Genomic DNA, 16031 nt, shown 5'->3' on the forward strand with positions numbered 1-16031 from the left:
ATTTTTTATTAGACTCAAAACAAAAAAAAAAATATTTTAATATGAAGAAGAGTTTTCAAGAATCGAGAGTGATCTTTGGCTTGCTCATCCTCCTCAAGTCATTGTGTAGAATTGCAACCAAGACGAATGGGACTCACTAGATATTGCTCGATCAATCTTATTATAATTTTTTTGAATGATCAATCTCATTATAATTAATTACTTATTAGGTCTATAAACAGTAAATGTGATTTTTTTTTTTTTCTTTCTCAATACTAAATATGTTGCCTATTGAAAGTTTATGTATCTATGTACTCAACGAAAAGCCATAAATTTAATTATTATATAAGTTAATTTTAATTAAAGAAATTAATGATGCCTCTTTGTAAAACTACAACAAACCTTTAATAATTATTTTTAACAACTAGTTAGACCATCTTTAATAAATAGTACAAAATTTGTGTTAAATTTAACTCAAAAAATGAGTCAAACATTATATTTGATCAAAATTTTACCATTGCATAAGGGTAAAATTAATTTACTTTTTATAAAAAGGTGTAAAAAAATCAACAAAATTATTAAATTTTAATTGAAAGTGTATAAAAATCCTATTAATATATAAAATAAAATACGAAAAAAATATTATAATGAGTAGCAAAAGAGTAAACAAAAAAAATAATATTTATTGTAATGTAAAATTTGGCACATGCTACAAAAATAGAATATTATTATGGGGCACTGAAGTGCCAAGCACCACTATGAAATGAAATCTTATAATTAGTTAGTAATTCTATGTAATTTTTATTAAACTAAAATAAATGGGATTCAATATTAAATTATACCAATAACAATATTACACCTCACAAAAGTGTTAGGCACCATAAACCATGAGTATCCTTTAATATTTTTCTAAAAATATATACACCATCTTTATAATAATAAAAAAGAGAACCTTATAAATTCTTCCCAAAGATTAATACACTTTTTCTAATCTCTCTCTCTTTGAATACACTTTTACAAGAGAATATACATTAATCAGATATAGTGATGACATAAATATTAATGTGACGTGTGGTTGGAGGTAATGAAATAAAATGAAACAATCTTCATTTCATTGTTCTGTTTGGTTGTATATTAAAATGTTGGAATGTCATTCTAAGAGAATAGTCTTTCCACAATTTTGGTTGAATGATTATTCCATTTTGAAATAGAAGGAAATACCATTTCAATGCATGATGAGAAAAAATTAAAAGTGAAAGTTTTATGCATTTTTAAATTTTATTTCATTCCATTCCATTCTTATTCGTATTCTCATTCCCATTCTTAGGTAATGGTGACTAATTTTTATTCCCTATAATGTACATTTAAATATATTTTTATGCTTTATTTTTTATACAAAAAATAATATAATGGTTTTTTTTTCTTTTTTAAATTCTTCTCTCTCTATGTATATCATTCTTTTTAATAAATATATATTTTTAAAATTACACATAAATATAAGTTTAAAATTAATTAACACAATTTTATTGTTCAATTAATATTTATATATACAATTTAAGATTTGAATAAATAGCCACACGCAAAACACAACTAATTTACTAGTTAAAAAAATAAAAGTGTCGCCACTTATATATTTTAAGAGTTTTTACAAAAAAATTGGATTTTGGACAAAAATTTATAATTTTACTGTCACACAGATTTTTTACAAAAATATTATATTTTTATAAAACAACCGTAAAACAATAAAACAGAACAATTAAAATAACAGTGGAACAATTAAAAAACAACTGTGGAACAACCATAAAAATTTAACACAGTACATAGTATAAAACTTACACAGTATTTTTGAATAAAATTCTACCCCACAACAAAAAAATATAAAAATTAAAAATTACAGTATGTGGTAAAAACCCCTACATTTTATCCACATTACTATTACTCTCGTAATAACCAAGCCTTTTTTGAATCTATCGAAAAAATGAAATTAAACGTACAATAGGAGGAGTATTCTGTAAAAATAGTCTTTATGAAAATTTTTATTAGCAAAATAACTTTATAAATTTTTTTAGGGTAAATACTATTTTTTACTTTGTGTTTCAATTAGACTCTCTGTTTTGTTAAATGACAAAATGGACCATGAACTGATTTTTTGTCAAAATAAAATTTAATAATAATCTGATCTAGAGATGTTATGACAAAACTGATTATATTTTCTATATTTGTTGTATTAAAAATTTTCTTAAAGTTGGTTATATTAAAAAATAAAATTGTTGACAATTGAGCTCAGAGTTTTATTTTTACCATTTTGAAAAATATAAGGTCCATTTTGTTATTTAATAAAACAGAAGGTCCAATTGATAATTTTTGCAACACTTGATTCAAAATAGTATTTATCCAAATTTTTATTAGCAAAATAACCTCTTATGGTCTTAAAAACGACCATGAGTTACATTATGCGACCATAAATAACTATTGTGGTCGCAAAACGATACGGGTGTACATCAAACCGCTCAAACCGCCCGCACCGCAAAAAAAAATGCGGTTTGAAATTCTTCGTGGTGCGGTTGCGGTTTAAATTTTTCCCAAACCGCGCGGTGCGGTGCGATTTGCGCGGTGCGGTTTGCGGTTTTGAATTATTAAACCGCGATTCAAACCGCACCGCACCGCATCTTTTAAAATTTCAATTTTTATATTTATTTTATTAAGCCCATACATATGAGCCCAACCCAAGCCTATAAATCTTAGGGTAAAATCCATAACTCTTCACAAACCCTCTCTTCTTAGCAACAAACCCAAGCTCATACATGTGTATTAAAATTTGGAGTTGGAAGTTTGTGTTTGTTTTATTTTTAATCTATTGATGTAAGTATGTTAGTTGTACATTTATATTGTTGTTAGAACTAGGGCTGAACATCGGGTGGGTTTACCGGGTTTCGGGTTGGCAGGTTTCGGGTTCACGGGTTTCGGGTTCAAAATATTGAAACCGAACCCGGACCCGAATAGGGCATGGGTTGGCGGGTTGGCGGGTTGGCGGGTCACGGGTTGGCGGGTTTCGATTGGTCGGGTTTAGCGGGTTGGCGGGTTGACCCGGTCAACTCGGTCAACTCTTTAAAAAAAATTAATTTTTTATTCAAATAATTATTTTTTTATTTATTAAATTAAGCATATATAATATAACAATTTGCTCATAGTATCTATTATTGAAGAAAAAAATACATAATCAATCCAACCAACAAACAAATAACCTATTTATCAAAGATTCAAATCAAACTTCATATTCATGTTCATGAATCATAATAAAAGTGAAAACTAAAATATTTCAAAATACATCCATATCCAATATCCATAGTCCATAAAAATCTAAAGTTCATATTATATATATGTATATCTATATATAAAAAAAGAGTAATAAAAGAAATATATATAATATATTTATAAACCGGGTTGGCGGGCGGGTTCGCGGGTTCAACCCGAAACCCGGTACCCCTAAAATCTCAACCCGCCAACCCACCCGAAGGGTACCGGGTTGAACCCAACCCGCCCGAAACTTTTTTAAAATTTTTTTTTTGCGGGTTCACTAGTTCGGGTTCGGGTGGGTTGCTCGGGTTCGGGTCAAACCCGTTCAAAATGTTCAGCCCTAGTTAGAACTTAATTAGTTTCAAGTTTGTTATTTTGATTTAGGTGTGTTGTTGAAACTTTAAAAAGATTATTGACTTATTGTTGTTGTTATAACTTTTATTAGTCTCAAGTTTGTTGTATTTTTTTAAGTGTTTTGGAATAATTATATTAATGATAGTTTAATTATTTTATGATGATTTCAAAAAAAAATTGTGATAGTTCAAACTGCATAAACCGCAAAAACCGCACCGCACCGCATCATTTTTTTCGGTGCGGTTTTTGCGGTTTTTTAGTATCGCGGTGCGGGTGCGGTTTGGAAAATTGGAAGAACCGCATGTGCGGGTTGGTTTGAAAAAATGGTTAAAAACTGCACCACCCACACCGCGAACACCACTACAAAACAACTATGAATTTACATTGTATGAAGTAAATTAAGTGAGGTTATTTTGTAAATTTTAATATTTTAAATGGTTAATTTGACAAATTTTCCCAACGAGGGGTGAAATTGGTATAGTATTTTGTGACAAATGTGATGTGCCCTAAATCCCAAATTCAAATCTTTCTGCAATCATCGAGTGTGAGGGATCGATAACACTATGCAGAAGCGAGAGCAAGGCAAGTCGGGTGGAGCGTCGGGTGGTTCTGCCGGACCACCGGCGAAAAGAGGTCGTCCCTTTGGTAGCACCAGCAACAGCGCCGCCCTAGCGGCCGTCGCCGACACTGCCGCTCCATCAACTCTCTTTGGGCCGTCTCTCCATGTTCACAGCTCCTTCGCCGGTGAGTTTTAGCAGAACCTTAGCTAATTCTTCACTTATTTCGATTAATTTTTGTTTTTCTCTCGTGCTTCTGGGATTTAGTTAAAGTTGTTATCTTGGTCTCTTGAAAAAAAATAATAATAAATAGTTGGGTTAATTTAACTCTTTTACTCGTATTTAATGTGCTGAAAATTTTATAAAGGAAAAGGAAGATTTATGAATGCTGAGGACGTTTACTAATCAGTAATGGGCTTTTGATAAAATCAAATTTTGATTCTTATGTTGTTTTCATAAGCATTTTTCATTATCGTTATTTCATGATTATAGTGGCATTGGAAAGCTTGAATGGAAATTTAAGTGATGTTCTTTTCTAATATCATATTCCTGATACCATCTTTTTACTGTTCTCCCTTCAGATCAAAACAGTAAAAGGATAGTTTTGGCTCTTCAGAGTGGATTGAAGAGTGAGCTAACATGGGCATTGAATACTCTCACATTACTCTCTTTCAAAGAAAAGGATGATATGCGCAGAGATTCAACTCCTCTTACTAAGATTCCTGGGTTACTTGATGCTGTACTTCAAGTTGTATGTCTTAGACTCTTTGAATTTGTCATTTGCGTAGAATTAATTTAGAGAGTTTCCATATTTAATTTTAATGCCAGGACCTTACTTGACTTTGTTGTACCATCATGTTCATGTCAAGCTCACATTGTGTTAAAATTCCTGCAAAATGATTCTAGATTGATGACTGGCGTGATATAGCGGTTCCGAAAGATCTTGTAAAGGCACCGAGAGTAAGAACTTTAGGGGCAAATGCTTTTGTAACAGGATTTGGTAATGAATATGACGCGTTGGGATCAAATGGCAATCTGCCACATCCTGGGTGAGTCTATGATATGGTTTCTTCTTGAGTGAATATTTAGATTTGAATATAGAAAGTTTTGTTTATGTATAACCTGTTCATGGATTATTGTTCAAATCGTAGCTTGGGATCTGGTTCTTCTCATTCGGAAGCATCGCCAAATGTGTATAAACCTCGCACTTCAGAGTGGTGGGCTAATGAAGATGGTTTGTTTAATCTAGATGAAGAGGGGAGAGCAGAGAGACAGCAAGGTGCTGTTGCCGCTTCAAATGTCATCCGGAACTTCTCTTTCATGCCAGAAAATGAAGTTATTATGGCTCAACATCGGCATTGTTTGGAAACAATGTTCCAGTGCATAGAAGATTATGTTACAGGTGAGAAAATGTTGCTTGGAATGAATATGATTTTATATCTTTTTTTTTATTGAGATATAAATGCTTATCAAATATTGAGATAGTTATGTGGTTGTATTTTCTAAGACTGCAACTACTGGACTTGGCTAATGGTGTCTTGAACAAATACCTTTTATGTGGGTAATCTTTATTGTTTATTCTGTGCATGTATTGGAATGTAAAGCGTATTAGCTGATTTTAAGGAATTCTATACTAATATCTAAATAAAGGTGTATAACTATTGGAGTTCAAGGTATAGCTAGGACCATAAATGTATATTAATATGGATGGTAGGTTTTGACAATAATATTAGCTTTCCTTTTAAGTGGAAAGTGTTGTTTTGATTCGCTTAAAAAGTTTGTTTTTTTTTCTTTTTTACTTAGAGTCTACACATTGGAGGCTCTTGGCAGGGTTGCCTCTTGGTTCTTGAATTTTGATAATTATATATTCCTATCAGCGTAAAATGACCTTAGCTTACACTCTTAAATGTATGGAATTTCTTATATTTATAGAGGATGAGGAACTTGTCACAAATGCTCTTGAAACAATTGTAAATTTGGCTCCGCTGCTTGATCTTCGAATTTTCAGCTCATCAAAGCCATCCTACATTAAGATAACGTAAGAAACCTATTACACATATTGTGTTTGACTAAGCTACTCTTGTTTCTATTTTCTGGTTAATAATATAATCAATTGTCAAACAGAGAAAAACGTGCAGTTCAAGCCATCATGGGGATTCTAGGATCTTCAGTCAAAGCCTGGCATTGTGCCGCAGCTGAGTTACTTGGTCGTTTAATAATAAATCCTGACAATGAACCTTTTCTTCTTCCCTTTGTTTCTCAGGTTAAGATTTGGAAAGTCTATTTCTTACACACATATAATCAAATTCATATTATATAACAGGGCTACATGAACTGTGCAGATACACAAGCGCTTGGTTGATCTTCTGAGTTTTCCAGCATTGGATGCTCAAGCAGCTGCTGTTGGTGCACTTTATAACCTTGCTGAAGTAAATATGGATTGTCGATTAAAACTTGCTAGTGAGCGATGGTTAGAATTTCTCTTTCATCTATTCTTGAACTGAAACAAAAATTTTGTTACCGACCTGATCATATACCTGTTTCGTGGTACTTGATGTCAGGGCCATTGACCGATTGTTAAAAGTGATCAAGACACCCCATCCAATTCCTGAAATTTGTAGAAAAGCGTCTATGATATTGGAGAGTCTCGTGTCTGAGCCACAGAACAGGCCGTTGCTGCTAGCTTTCGAGAATGCCTTTGCAGAGATATTGTTTACAGATGCCAGATATTCTGATACATTTGCCAGGATATTATACGAATTGACTGCGCGACCAAATAGAGTGGCATCAGCTCGCGGTGTATGGGGCATGTAACCAAAAATCGTGCCTTGAAGGTGACTATTGGATTGGTAGTCAAGCTAAATTAACATTTAGGTACTTTTTTTGTACATACAACAGTTAAATTAAGCACCAAATATTAAATTGGGGTTTATAAAAAATTTTCTATTCATGTGTTGTATTATTTAAAAATCAGATGTACTTTTTAAAATTCTCCGTAGTTCACTGATGTTTCTGCTGAAGATTTTTATCTATATTTTGTTGTTGTTGATAAAATGATTTATATTTTATTCCCATCTTGTTGTGTGGATGTGCATTAATTAGAATTTGTGAAATTGTAGACCAACTGAAACCTGATTGAAAATGAGTTTTTCACATACCAGCTGCTAAGGGGCTGTTTGGTAGGGTGTAATGTCTTCATGGGCATGGTAATTCATATTCCCGTATTTGGTATGGGCTATTATTTGTTTTTAATCCATATATTAATAATTTTAAACTAACTTTACATACAAATTTATCAGATTCATTTGTTTAACTAACAGTAATGTAACTAAATATTCAGCATAATTATATTATCCGTATTAATATTAAATTCTAGCCTCCTATAAGTGACTCAGTGAGCAAAAGAATTGGACTTTTTTCAGGCTTATGAATAAGTCATATGTTATTAAGTGAGCCTTTGTATTCTGTTGTTAGTTGGAAAGAGTAGTTTAGTCTGTTACATTTTCGGTTATAGCTGTTAGTTAGTTAAGCTCATTTGTCCTTTAACTGATTCATATATAAAGCTGTAATCTGTACATTGTCTTCAATAATGAATAATACATATTCTTTCTTCTCTATGTTTCTCTCTATTCTCTCTTTGTAAAATGGTATTAGAGCCACGATGATCATGCTCATCTCTTCTACTTCTTCTTCCTTGCTGATCCGTGTCCATGGCTCGTGGAAGAGTTAATACTCGAAGCCAGACCTCACAAGAGGTGCTGGCTGAGATTTCTCAGCCAAATCCTTCCTGGATGCGCAAGGCCGAGTACATGAGCGGGTTCCCTCGATTGAAGCTCCTTAGATGCACGCTCAAGCCCCGAGCTTCTAGCGAGAATTCTCGACATTGATGCTTCCTTCCACGAGCGCCGGTATGGCCTTTACACCCCTAACTCGCGCGCTTGATGCCCTACTACCTGAAGGGTAACAAGTGTGGTTACAAGTTTTCAAAAAATTAGTATGATTTTTTTAATTAAAATTGATAAAATAAATACAAAGGCTTTCCAACATCAATATTTTGATTCAAAAATTAAATGAGACTTAACATTTAATAAAATTGATATTTTTATTAAAATTTTAGATATTTTTTACTTAAAATATTAATATTTGTATTTAGCTTAATAATTCAAATTTAAAATTGCTAACAAATTTATTAATTTTATATTATTAAACAATAAGATTAGATATTAAGACTGAACATTTTGATGTTTGACTGAAAGTCGGCCAACTTATCCGAATCCGACTGAGTCAACCCGTAATTTTTTGTTGAGAGATATAAATCAATGTATTACTACTTTTGTAGTTCGTTAAAAAAGAAAAAAATAAATTATGTACTGGTACTATAGACTATGGTGATCTTCTCTTGTCGGTCCGAGAAGACTGGTAGAATTAAATATGTGCGTGGCGTGGCGTGGCGTGGCGTGGGTATCCTGCTTTAATTTGCATATATAAATAGTTTTTGTATTTTCATGGTGAACGGTCAATGGTTAGCAATCTAATTCTTTGCATATATATATATATACTGTATTTGTTGTTTACTTTATCTTGTTCATTTATTGGTTTCTTGATATTTTAGTAGTAGTAGTTGTAGTTGGATATTGCAAGTATCTCTTTTCTCTTTTAACTAGCTAATAATTGTCTCTCCTGAAAAGCACCTTCTTCCATCTTTTTTGTGCTATTTTTGAATTTATATATATCTTTATATATTTAAAGTGTCTATCTAACGACATTTTTTAGTTTAACAGAATATACTTAAAAATAAAAGAATATTCTGTTAAATTTAACGATGAGGTTTGATCTCCCGTTAACAAATAAACCCAATAATTAAACCAAAAAATTAAACAATCTTTTAAATATTAATAATCTCTTTTTAAATTAAAAAAATCATCTTAGCCACATATCTCTCTAACAAACTTATCTGGGGAGAATATTAATAATTTTTTTATTTATTTTTTAAAAAAGAAGATTGATTGTATTGGCTTAGAGATTTTTAGGCTTAGGCTTAAAAAAATAAAAAGAAGATGAAATGGGCTGTAATTAGTATTTACCTTATATGTTTGTGCTTATTTTTAGTTTTATTTTTAATTTTACCACCAAGAGAAGAAGGTTGAAAAATATTAGAATATGAAAATATTATTGGTGCTTATTAGTAATTTGTAAAGAATATGAAAATCTATAAATATATAGTTGTGTAGCTATAATTAGATATGAAATGAGATAATAGAACTTTTTTCAATTAGAAGATTAATATACATTTTACTATTAATAAAATATATTATTATAACACAACTATGTTTTACTTACTAAATATACTGACACATATTTTATTTTTATAAAACAAATCGTTCAAATAATTATACTATTTTAATTATTAATTCAAATAAAAAACTAAAATATTAAATAAAATTAACACTACGTGGCTTGGCACGTAACAATCACCTAGTATATATATATGTTATATTATTTATAATAATATAATATATAGATTAAATATGTGTAATAAACTAATAATATGTAACATATGATAATGTATATTAGTTGTCATCTTTTTGTAACATTTGGGAGTTACTTGTTACTATGAGTAACCTCCACCATCATCACCAACATTAAGAGTGTAAAAAGATGTTACACCTCTTAATTTGAAATTCTTAATGCTATAGGAGTTATGGTGTGTGTAGGAGTTACATTTGAGTCCATAACATCTATGGGGTTATGAGTTTGAATTTCAAATGGTGATGATATCCTAAACACTATATAAAGAGGTCTAAGGTGCTCATTTTAGAGATGAAGTTTCTATCAAGAAAGCACTTTGCTAGAAAACCCTAAAAGGCTTGATAATTCCCAAAGCTATTTCCTAGAGAGTTCCCTTAGTGCTTAGAGATAGGGGGAAATAAGCTTTTGGACAAAGGTGTAATACCTTGTTCAAGCCATGGTGATCCCCACTAATCTACACTCAAGGTTGTGAGTGAGTGATCTTCTTTTTCTTCTTCATATTATATATATGTATGTGTTATATAATATTGTGTAATCTATCTTCTCTTCTACTTTTCATATATATATAATATCTATATATTGTATATTATGTATTGTAACATTTATTTAATCTCTTTGTTGATCCTTGTATTATATTGCAATAGTGTTGTAATGTCTTGATTTTCTTCCATTGTTATAAAATCTCTAACAATCAAAAGCTTATCCCTTTTCAATGGAAGAGGTGATAAATCAAGATTGTGAGAATACAAGGATAAGAGATTTTATGTGAAAGCCATTCATGGGTGAGCATGATGGTGAATATTATGTGATTTACTATTTTATATGATAGTAATATATAATATATATATATGAGTTATATATATGTGACATATATGTGATTATGTGTTTGTATCATATTAATATATATAGTAGTATATAATATGATATTTAATTTTTATATCATGCTATTATATGTATATATGTGAGATATATAATATATAATATGTATGTATGAGTAATATATATTATATATATGTAGAGCATGTGATATAATATATATTAGTGAGATTAAATATGTAGAAATAATTACTTCTATGTATTTATGTGAGACATGCATATATAATATATGTTATATATGTGTATATAATATATATCATGTATATTAATGTGTATATATATGTTATATATGTGTGAGGTATGTAACATATATAGCTGTGTAATAAATATATATATTATGTGTATATGATATATATGTATATTATAGTATATATGTTATATATATGAGATATGTAACATATATATTGTGAATTTAATATTGATATTATGTGTATGTTACATATGAGATGTTGATTAGTAACATACATATTATATTAATATATGAGTTACATAGCATGACAATAATGTTCATAGTAATAATATAATAGTGTTTATTGCTATTGATGTGGAAATTATTATCATCTATTTTGTGAATAAATAATATTTTAAATTCTTTTTCAATTTGGTAGTGAACATCTCACTTTATGAGATAATAAAAGATGGCTTTTGAGAGTGACATCTTTTATTGGGTTATAAGAGATAATCATCTCATATTTGAGATAAGAAAAAGTGGACTATGAGAGTTACACTTTTATTGGACTTGCATTGTCATAAGCAAGAACAAATGGATTAAAAGTGAATCCAAACTTGTGAAATGAGCCATAAATTGAAAGAGCAATTTTGGACTCAAAAGTAAATGAATCAATGTGGATTCAAAAATAGTGAAAAGATAACAAAATTAGAGAAGCAATTTTGAATCTTAAATGATCAAAGTTGTGAACAAAATTGATGAGAATTTTGTTAACCTTGGTATAATTTTGGGCTAATCTCAATAAGGAGATAACCTTAAAATTATGAGTAAAAATAATCACATTATTTTGTAAGTGGTGATGTGAGTTTGATATTTAGTTTTGTTGAGAAAACTAAAAATGTCAAATTGTATTTTTTGAGGTGTCCTTAAAGAGTCATTTCAAGAGAAAAATACACAAAAGTGATATTTTATATACACTTAATGGTAGAAATGTGGGGGTGAGCCATAAACTTAATCAAAATGTGATGAGACATTATTGATTACTTCATTTGATTTTGTATTCAAATTCTAAATCAAGTTTGGCTATGTGCATGTGTTAAAATTTTGACTATTTAATGTCAAAGTTTAGTGAAAATAATTTCAAAAGAAATTAATTAAAAGAGTTATAGAGATAAAGTGGTCTTCTATATTTTAAAATCAAGATATATTATCTTGATAGTGAAATGTGAAAGTGTGGGAGTGATACTCTAATGTGAAAAGTTTAAGACATATTTGGTGTCTCAAAATAAAGTGTAATTTAGACATATTTGGTGTCTAAATTAGTGTTTAATTTTGATATGCTTGGTATCAACATTATTGAGAATTTGAGTTGTGTGAAAATTAATCTTTTATGATTGAATTTTCAAAGCTTAAGTACTTAAGGAGAAAAGTGGTCACAAAGTGAACACTATATTTTGGCATGCATGATTCACATGGAATCAATAGTGAGAGGTTATAACAAATTGCTTAATCTCCGTACAAGATTAAAGCATGAATTTTTGAGGGATGAGACCTAAACTCCCTTAGTGTTTTGCTCATTGATGGTAACCTATCTTAACACTAGTAAACATCTAGTCTTAAGTTCAATAGGTAATAACAAGTCAATAGAGTAAATATGGTACTCAATTGTCTCATCTATGAATGAGTACATGTGGTGAAAATTGAGGGTTAAAACCGAAAGGTTTTTTAATGGAGCTTAAGCTTAAGAAAACTCACTTAAGCTTAAGAAGTGTCTAAACAGTGGTGAGACACTAAAAATCCACCTATATGGACTAGAGGTGGTGCCGCCTCTTATGAGAATTGGGAGTTATTCTCTAGAGAGTCCATGAATTGGAATTTTGCACATGGCCATTAACGGTGCAAGAGCGAGACATGCGGTCTCAAGTGAGCATTAGCGAGGGTGTGTGTGTTATCACCGGTTTGTATTAAAGGAATAATGGTTCAATGCTACGGCAACCAAAATTTCATCAAACTTTGTGGTAATTACACTAAAATAAAATTCAAGTCGAAAGACATTTTATCTAATGCACCTAAGCAAGACTTCTTAAAAGTGTGTATTTAGTCAATCAAAGTGGGGGAATGTTATATTTTGATATAATATTTTTGATTGATTAAATAAATGTTACAAAAGTTACAAGTTTGTTACTAAAGAGATAATATTTAATCTAGTGGGGGATTGTTATATTATTTATAATAATATAATATATAGATTAAATATGTGTAATAAACTAATAATATGTAACATATGATAATGTATATTAGTTGTCATCTTTTTGTAACATTTGGGAGTTACTTGTTACTATGAGTAACCTCCACCATCATCACCAACATTAAGAGTGTAAAAAGATGTTACACCTCTTAATTTGAAATTCTTAATGCTATAGGAGTTATGGTGTGTGTAGGAGTTACATTTGAGTCCATAACATCTATGGGGTTATGAGTTTGAATTTCAAATGGTGATGATATCCTAAACACTATATAAAGAGGTCTAAGGTGCTCATTTTAGAGATGAAGTTTCTATCAAGAAAACACTTTGCTAGAAAACCCTAAAAGGCTTGATAATTCCCAAAGCTATTTCCTAGAGAGTCCCCTTAGTGCTTAGAAATAGGGGGAAATAAGCTTTTGGACAAAGGTGTAATACCTTGTTCAAGCCATGGTGATCCCCACTAATCTACACTCAAGGTTGTGAGTGAGTGATCTTCTTTTTCTTCTTCATATTATATATATGTATGTGTTATATAATATTGTGTAATCTATCTTCTCTTCTACTTTTCATATATATATAATATCTATATATTGTATATTATGTATTGTAACATTTATTTAATCTCTTTGTTGATCCTTGTATTATATTGCAATAGTGTTGTAATGTCTTGATTTTCTTCCATTGTTATAAAATCTCTAACAATATATACTAGCAAAAAGTTACGTGCGAGACACGTATACTAAATTTTATGTTAGTTTTTTTCTACGTTATTAAAAAGTGATACAATTAAAAATAAAAAATATATATTATTAGTCATTAGGTTCAACATCATTACCCTGTGTTCATTTTTAAGAAAAAAATATATATTTATGAAATAATAATTTGTTGCAACGGGTGTACAGGAAAAATTCGGAAAATATAGCATTTATTAGTAGAGTATTGACAATTTCAACAGTAAATTAACTGATTGTATACTTTTTTGTCTGCTAACATTAAGTATTTGATATTTGAGTGGTGAACTCTTATTTGTCCGCTTTTCAAATTTTTCTAACACTCTCATTTTATTCTTCCAACTTTCTGTAGTTGGAGTGATGTCCTTAATTGTTGTATATAGTGTAGTTATTTATTCACCTGTTTTCAAATAAAACAATAGATATACAAAATAAAATATATAATTAAGCTCATATTAAAATCAATCTCACCTTTCTATATAGTGAAAGGATTTTAAATTGATTCATTCTAATAATTGTGACAAACCTAACGAATAATAATATTATGTTACCTAATAACAAAATAGGAATCTACCAAACAACATTATAAAAATTTATTCCAAGTATAATTATATAAATCTATTACTCATTGAAGTCTATTAGAAACTGTAAAAAGCTCACAATACAAAATTTCACATCAAAAATCTAAAAATGATCAACTATGTAGCAGCAATAATAATACAATAACCAAAATTGCCTAGTCATATACAGTCTTAAAACTTAAAAGAGTGGCATTATTCATTCAAGTTTCGACTAAGTATTTATGAGTTTGAGTTATAATATTGTGTCCTGTGTTTATGTCCAAATAATATTGTGTGTGTCTGGCTAATCTAGTGGAGAAGATTGAAGTTTTGGTTCTCAATAAATAGAATGAATATAAGTGTATACTTTGTAGTAGGTCATTATTGTGTCATTTTTAAGTTAATGTGTTAACTTGAAAATAATTCATTTAATAAACGGAATAGAGGAGTCAATCTAAAAATATTTTTCTACCTTAATAAGTAGAGCTATAGAAAACAAACTTGGTAACTTTTTGAGTGTTAAAAAATTGTAAATGGTTATAAATTTAGAGTAAGTAACTTGTGTGTGGCAGCTGGTTAAAGAAGCCAAAATTGAGGTTATGTATATGCTGACAACTCAGGTTCACATTTCAAGTTTTGTAAGACTATACTCTCTTCCCTGGCCTATTAACAAAAATTTAACGTACACATAACACATGAATATAACTTTCTGCCCGAAACCAAGAGATGATTAGAAAGTAAAAGCACCGCTAGAACTTTCCTTTGTTTGAAGTAATAATATAATAGCTAATATCTTTTATTACATATTAATAATTAATTCAAGATGAACTTTCAAAAGTATTTTTGAAACATCGTGGGATATATAAATGCAATACTTTTGTATAATAGCATGTAGCATGTTGTCTTCATTAGTATTTTTTAAATTTTAATATGAAAATTAAAATTATAAAATATAGCTTAAGAAATTATAACTAAGGTTATAAACTGATAAAGGTTATGTTGGAAGCTGGGATTTTTGCTTTAGAGAGAGAAATTTGTTAGATTAAATTTTGGTAGGATTATTTATCTAAAATTAATCAATTATAATTAACGTTTTCTAATCAGAATATTCTATCAAATATTAGAATATTCTGTTAATATTTTGACAGAAAAATAAATAATAATATTAAACCAAGAATTCTGTTACATAGCCACATTTTATATAAAAAAGATAATATTTTTAAAAAAAGTCAGTCAATAATTTCTCATAAACCAAGAATTCGTTTATATAGTCACATTTTATATATTCAGATTTAGATGTGGAGGCAAACAATTATAACCTGATCAAGCCAAAAAAATAAATAGAAAAATTATTTAGCAATATATATATAATATATAAAGCAAAAACCCAATTGTATTTTTTTTAGATTTAATGAGATTTATTTTATTTATTTCATTATATAAAGTAACCCATGAATTTCTCATAAACTATATTATTTTTATTAATAAACCATTTTATTTTTAATATAAATAAAAAGTCATCTATGAATTTCTCATAAACCAAGAATTCTGTTATATAGACACACTTTATATAGAAAATAGATATAACAATTAATTTTATATATTATAATAATTATTATTGATATTTATTTTAAAATCTATAGAATAATTGTTTTAATAATATTCTACATATATAACCATACCTATTATTTAACGTAGTTAATTTTATTAATAATAATATGCTATATTAATTAA

The 16031-nt window shown here is 29.2% G+C and overlaps 1 protein-coding gene across 1 annotated transcript; it reads left to right on the plus strand.

Annotated features, from left to right (window-relative positions):
* Positions 1-4047: 4047 nt before the first annotated feature.
* LOC115723306 (armadillo repeat-containing protein LFR) lies at positions 4048-7259 on the plus strand. The gene is made up of 8 exons (XM_030652746.2): positions 4048-4374; positions 4769-4938; positions 5094-5236; positions 5339-5589; positions 6120-6225; positions 6312-6450; positions 6530-6657; positions 6749-7259. Exons 1-8 carry the CDS (start codon positions 4194-4196, stop codon positions 6999-7001), a joined length of 1371 nt encoding a protein of 456 aa, XP_030508606.1. The 5' UTR covers positions 4048-4193; the 3' UTR covers positions 7002-7259.
* The last annotated feature ends 8772 nt before the right edge of the window (positions 7260-16031 follow it).

The sequence above is a fragment of the Cannabis sativa genome, chromosome 9 (genome assembly GCF_029168945.1).
Source record: "Cannabis sativa cultivar Pink pepper isolate KNU-18-1 chromosome 9, ASM2916894v1, whole genome shotgun sequence".
In the NCBI taxonomy this organism is placed as follows: Eukaryota; Viridiplantae; Streptophyta; class Magnoliopsida; order Rosales; family Cannabaceae; genus Cannabis; species Cannabis sativa.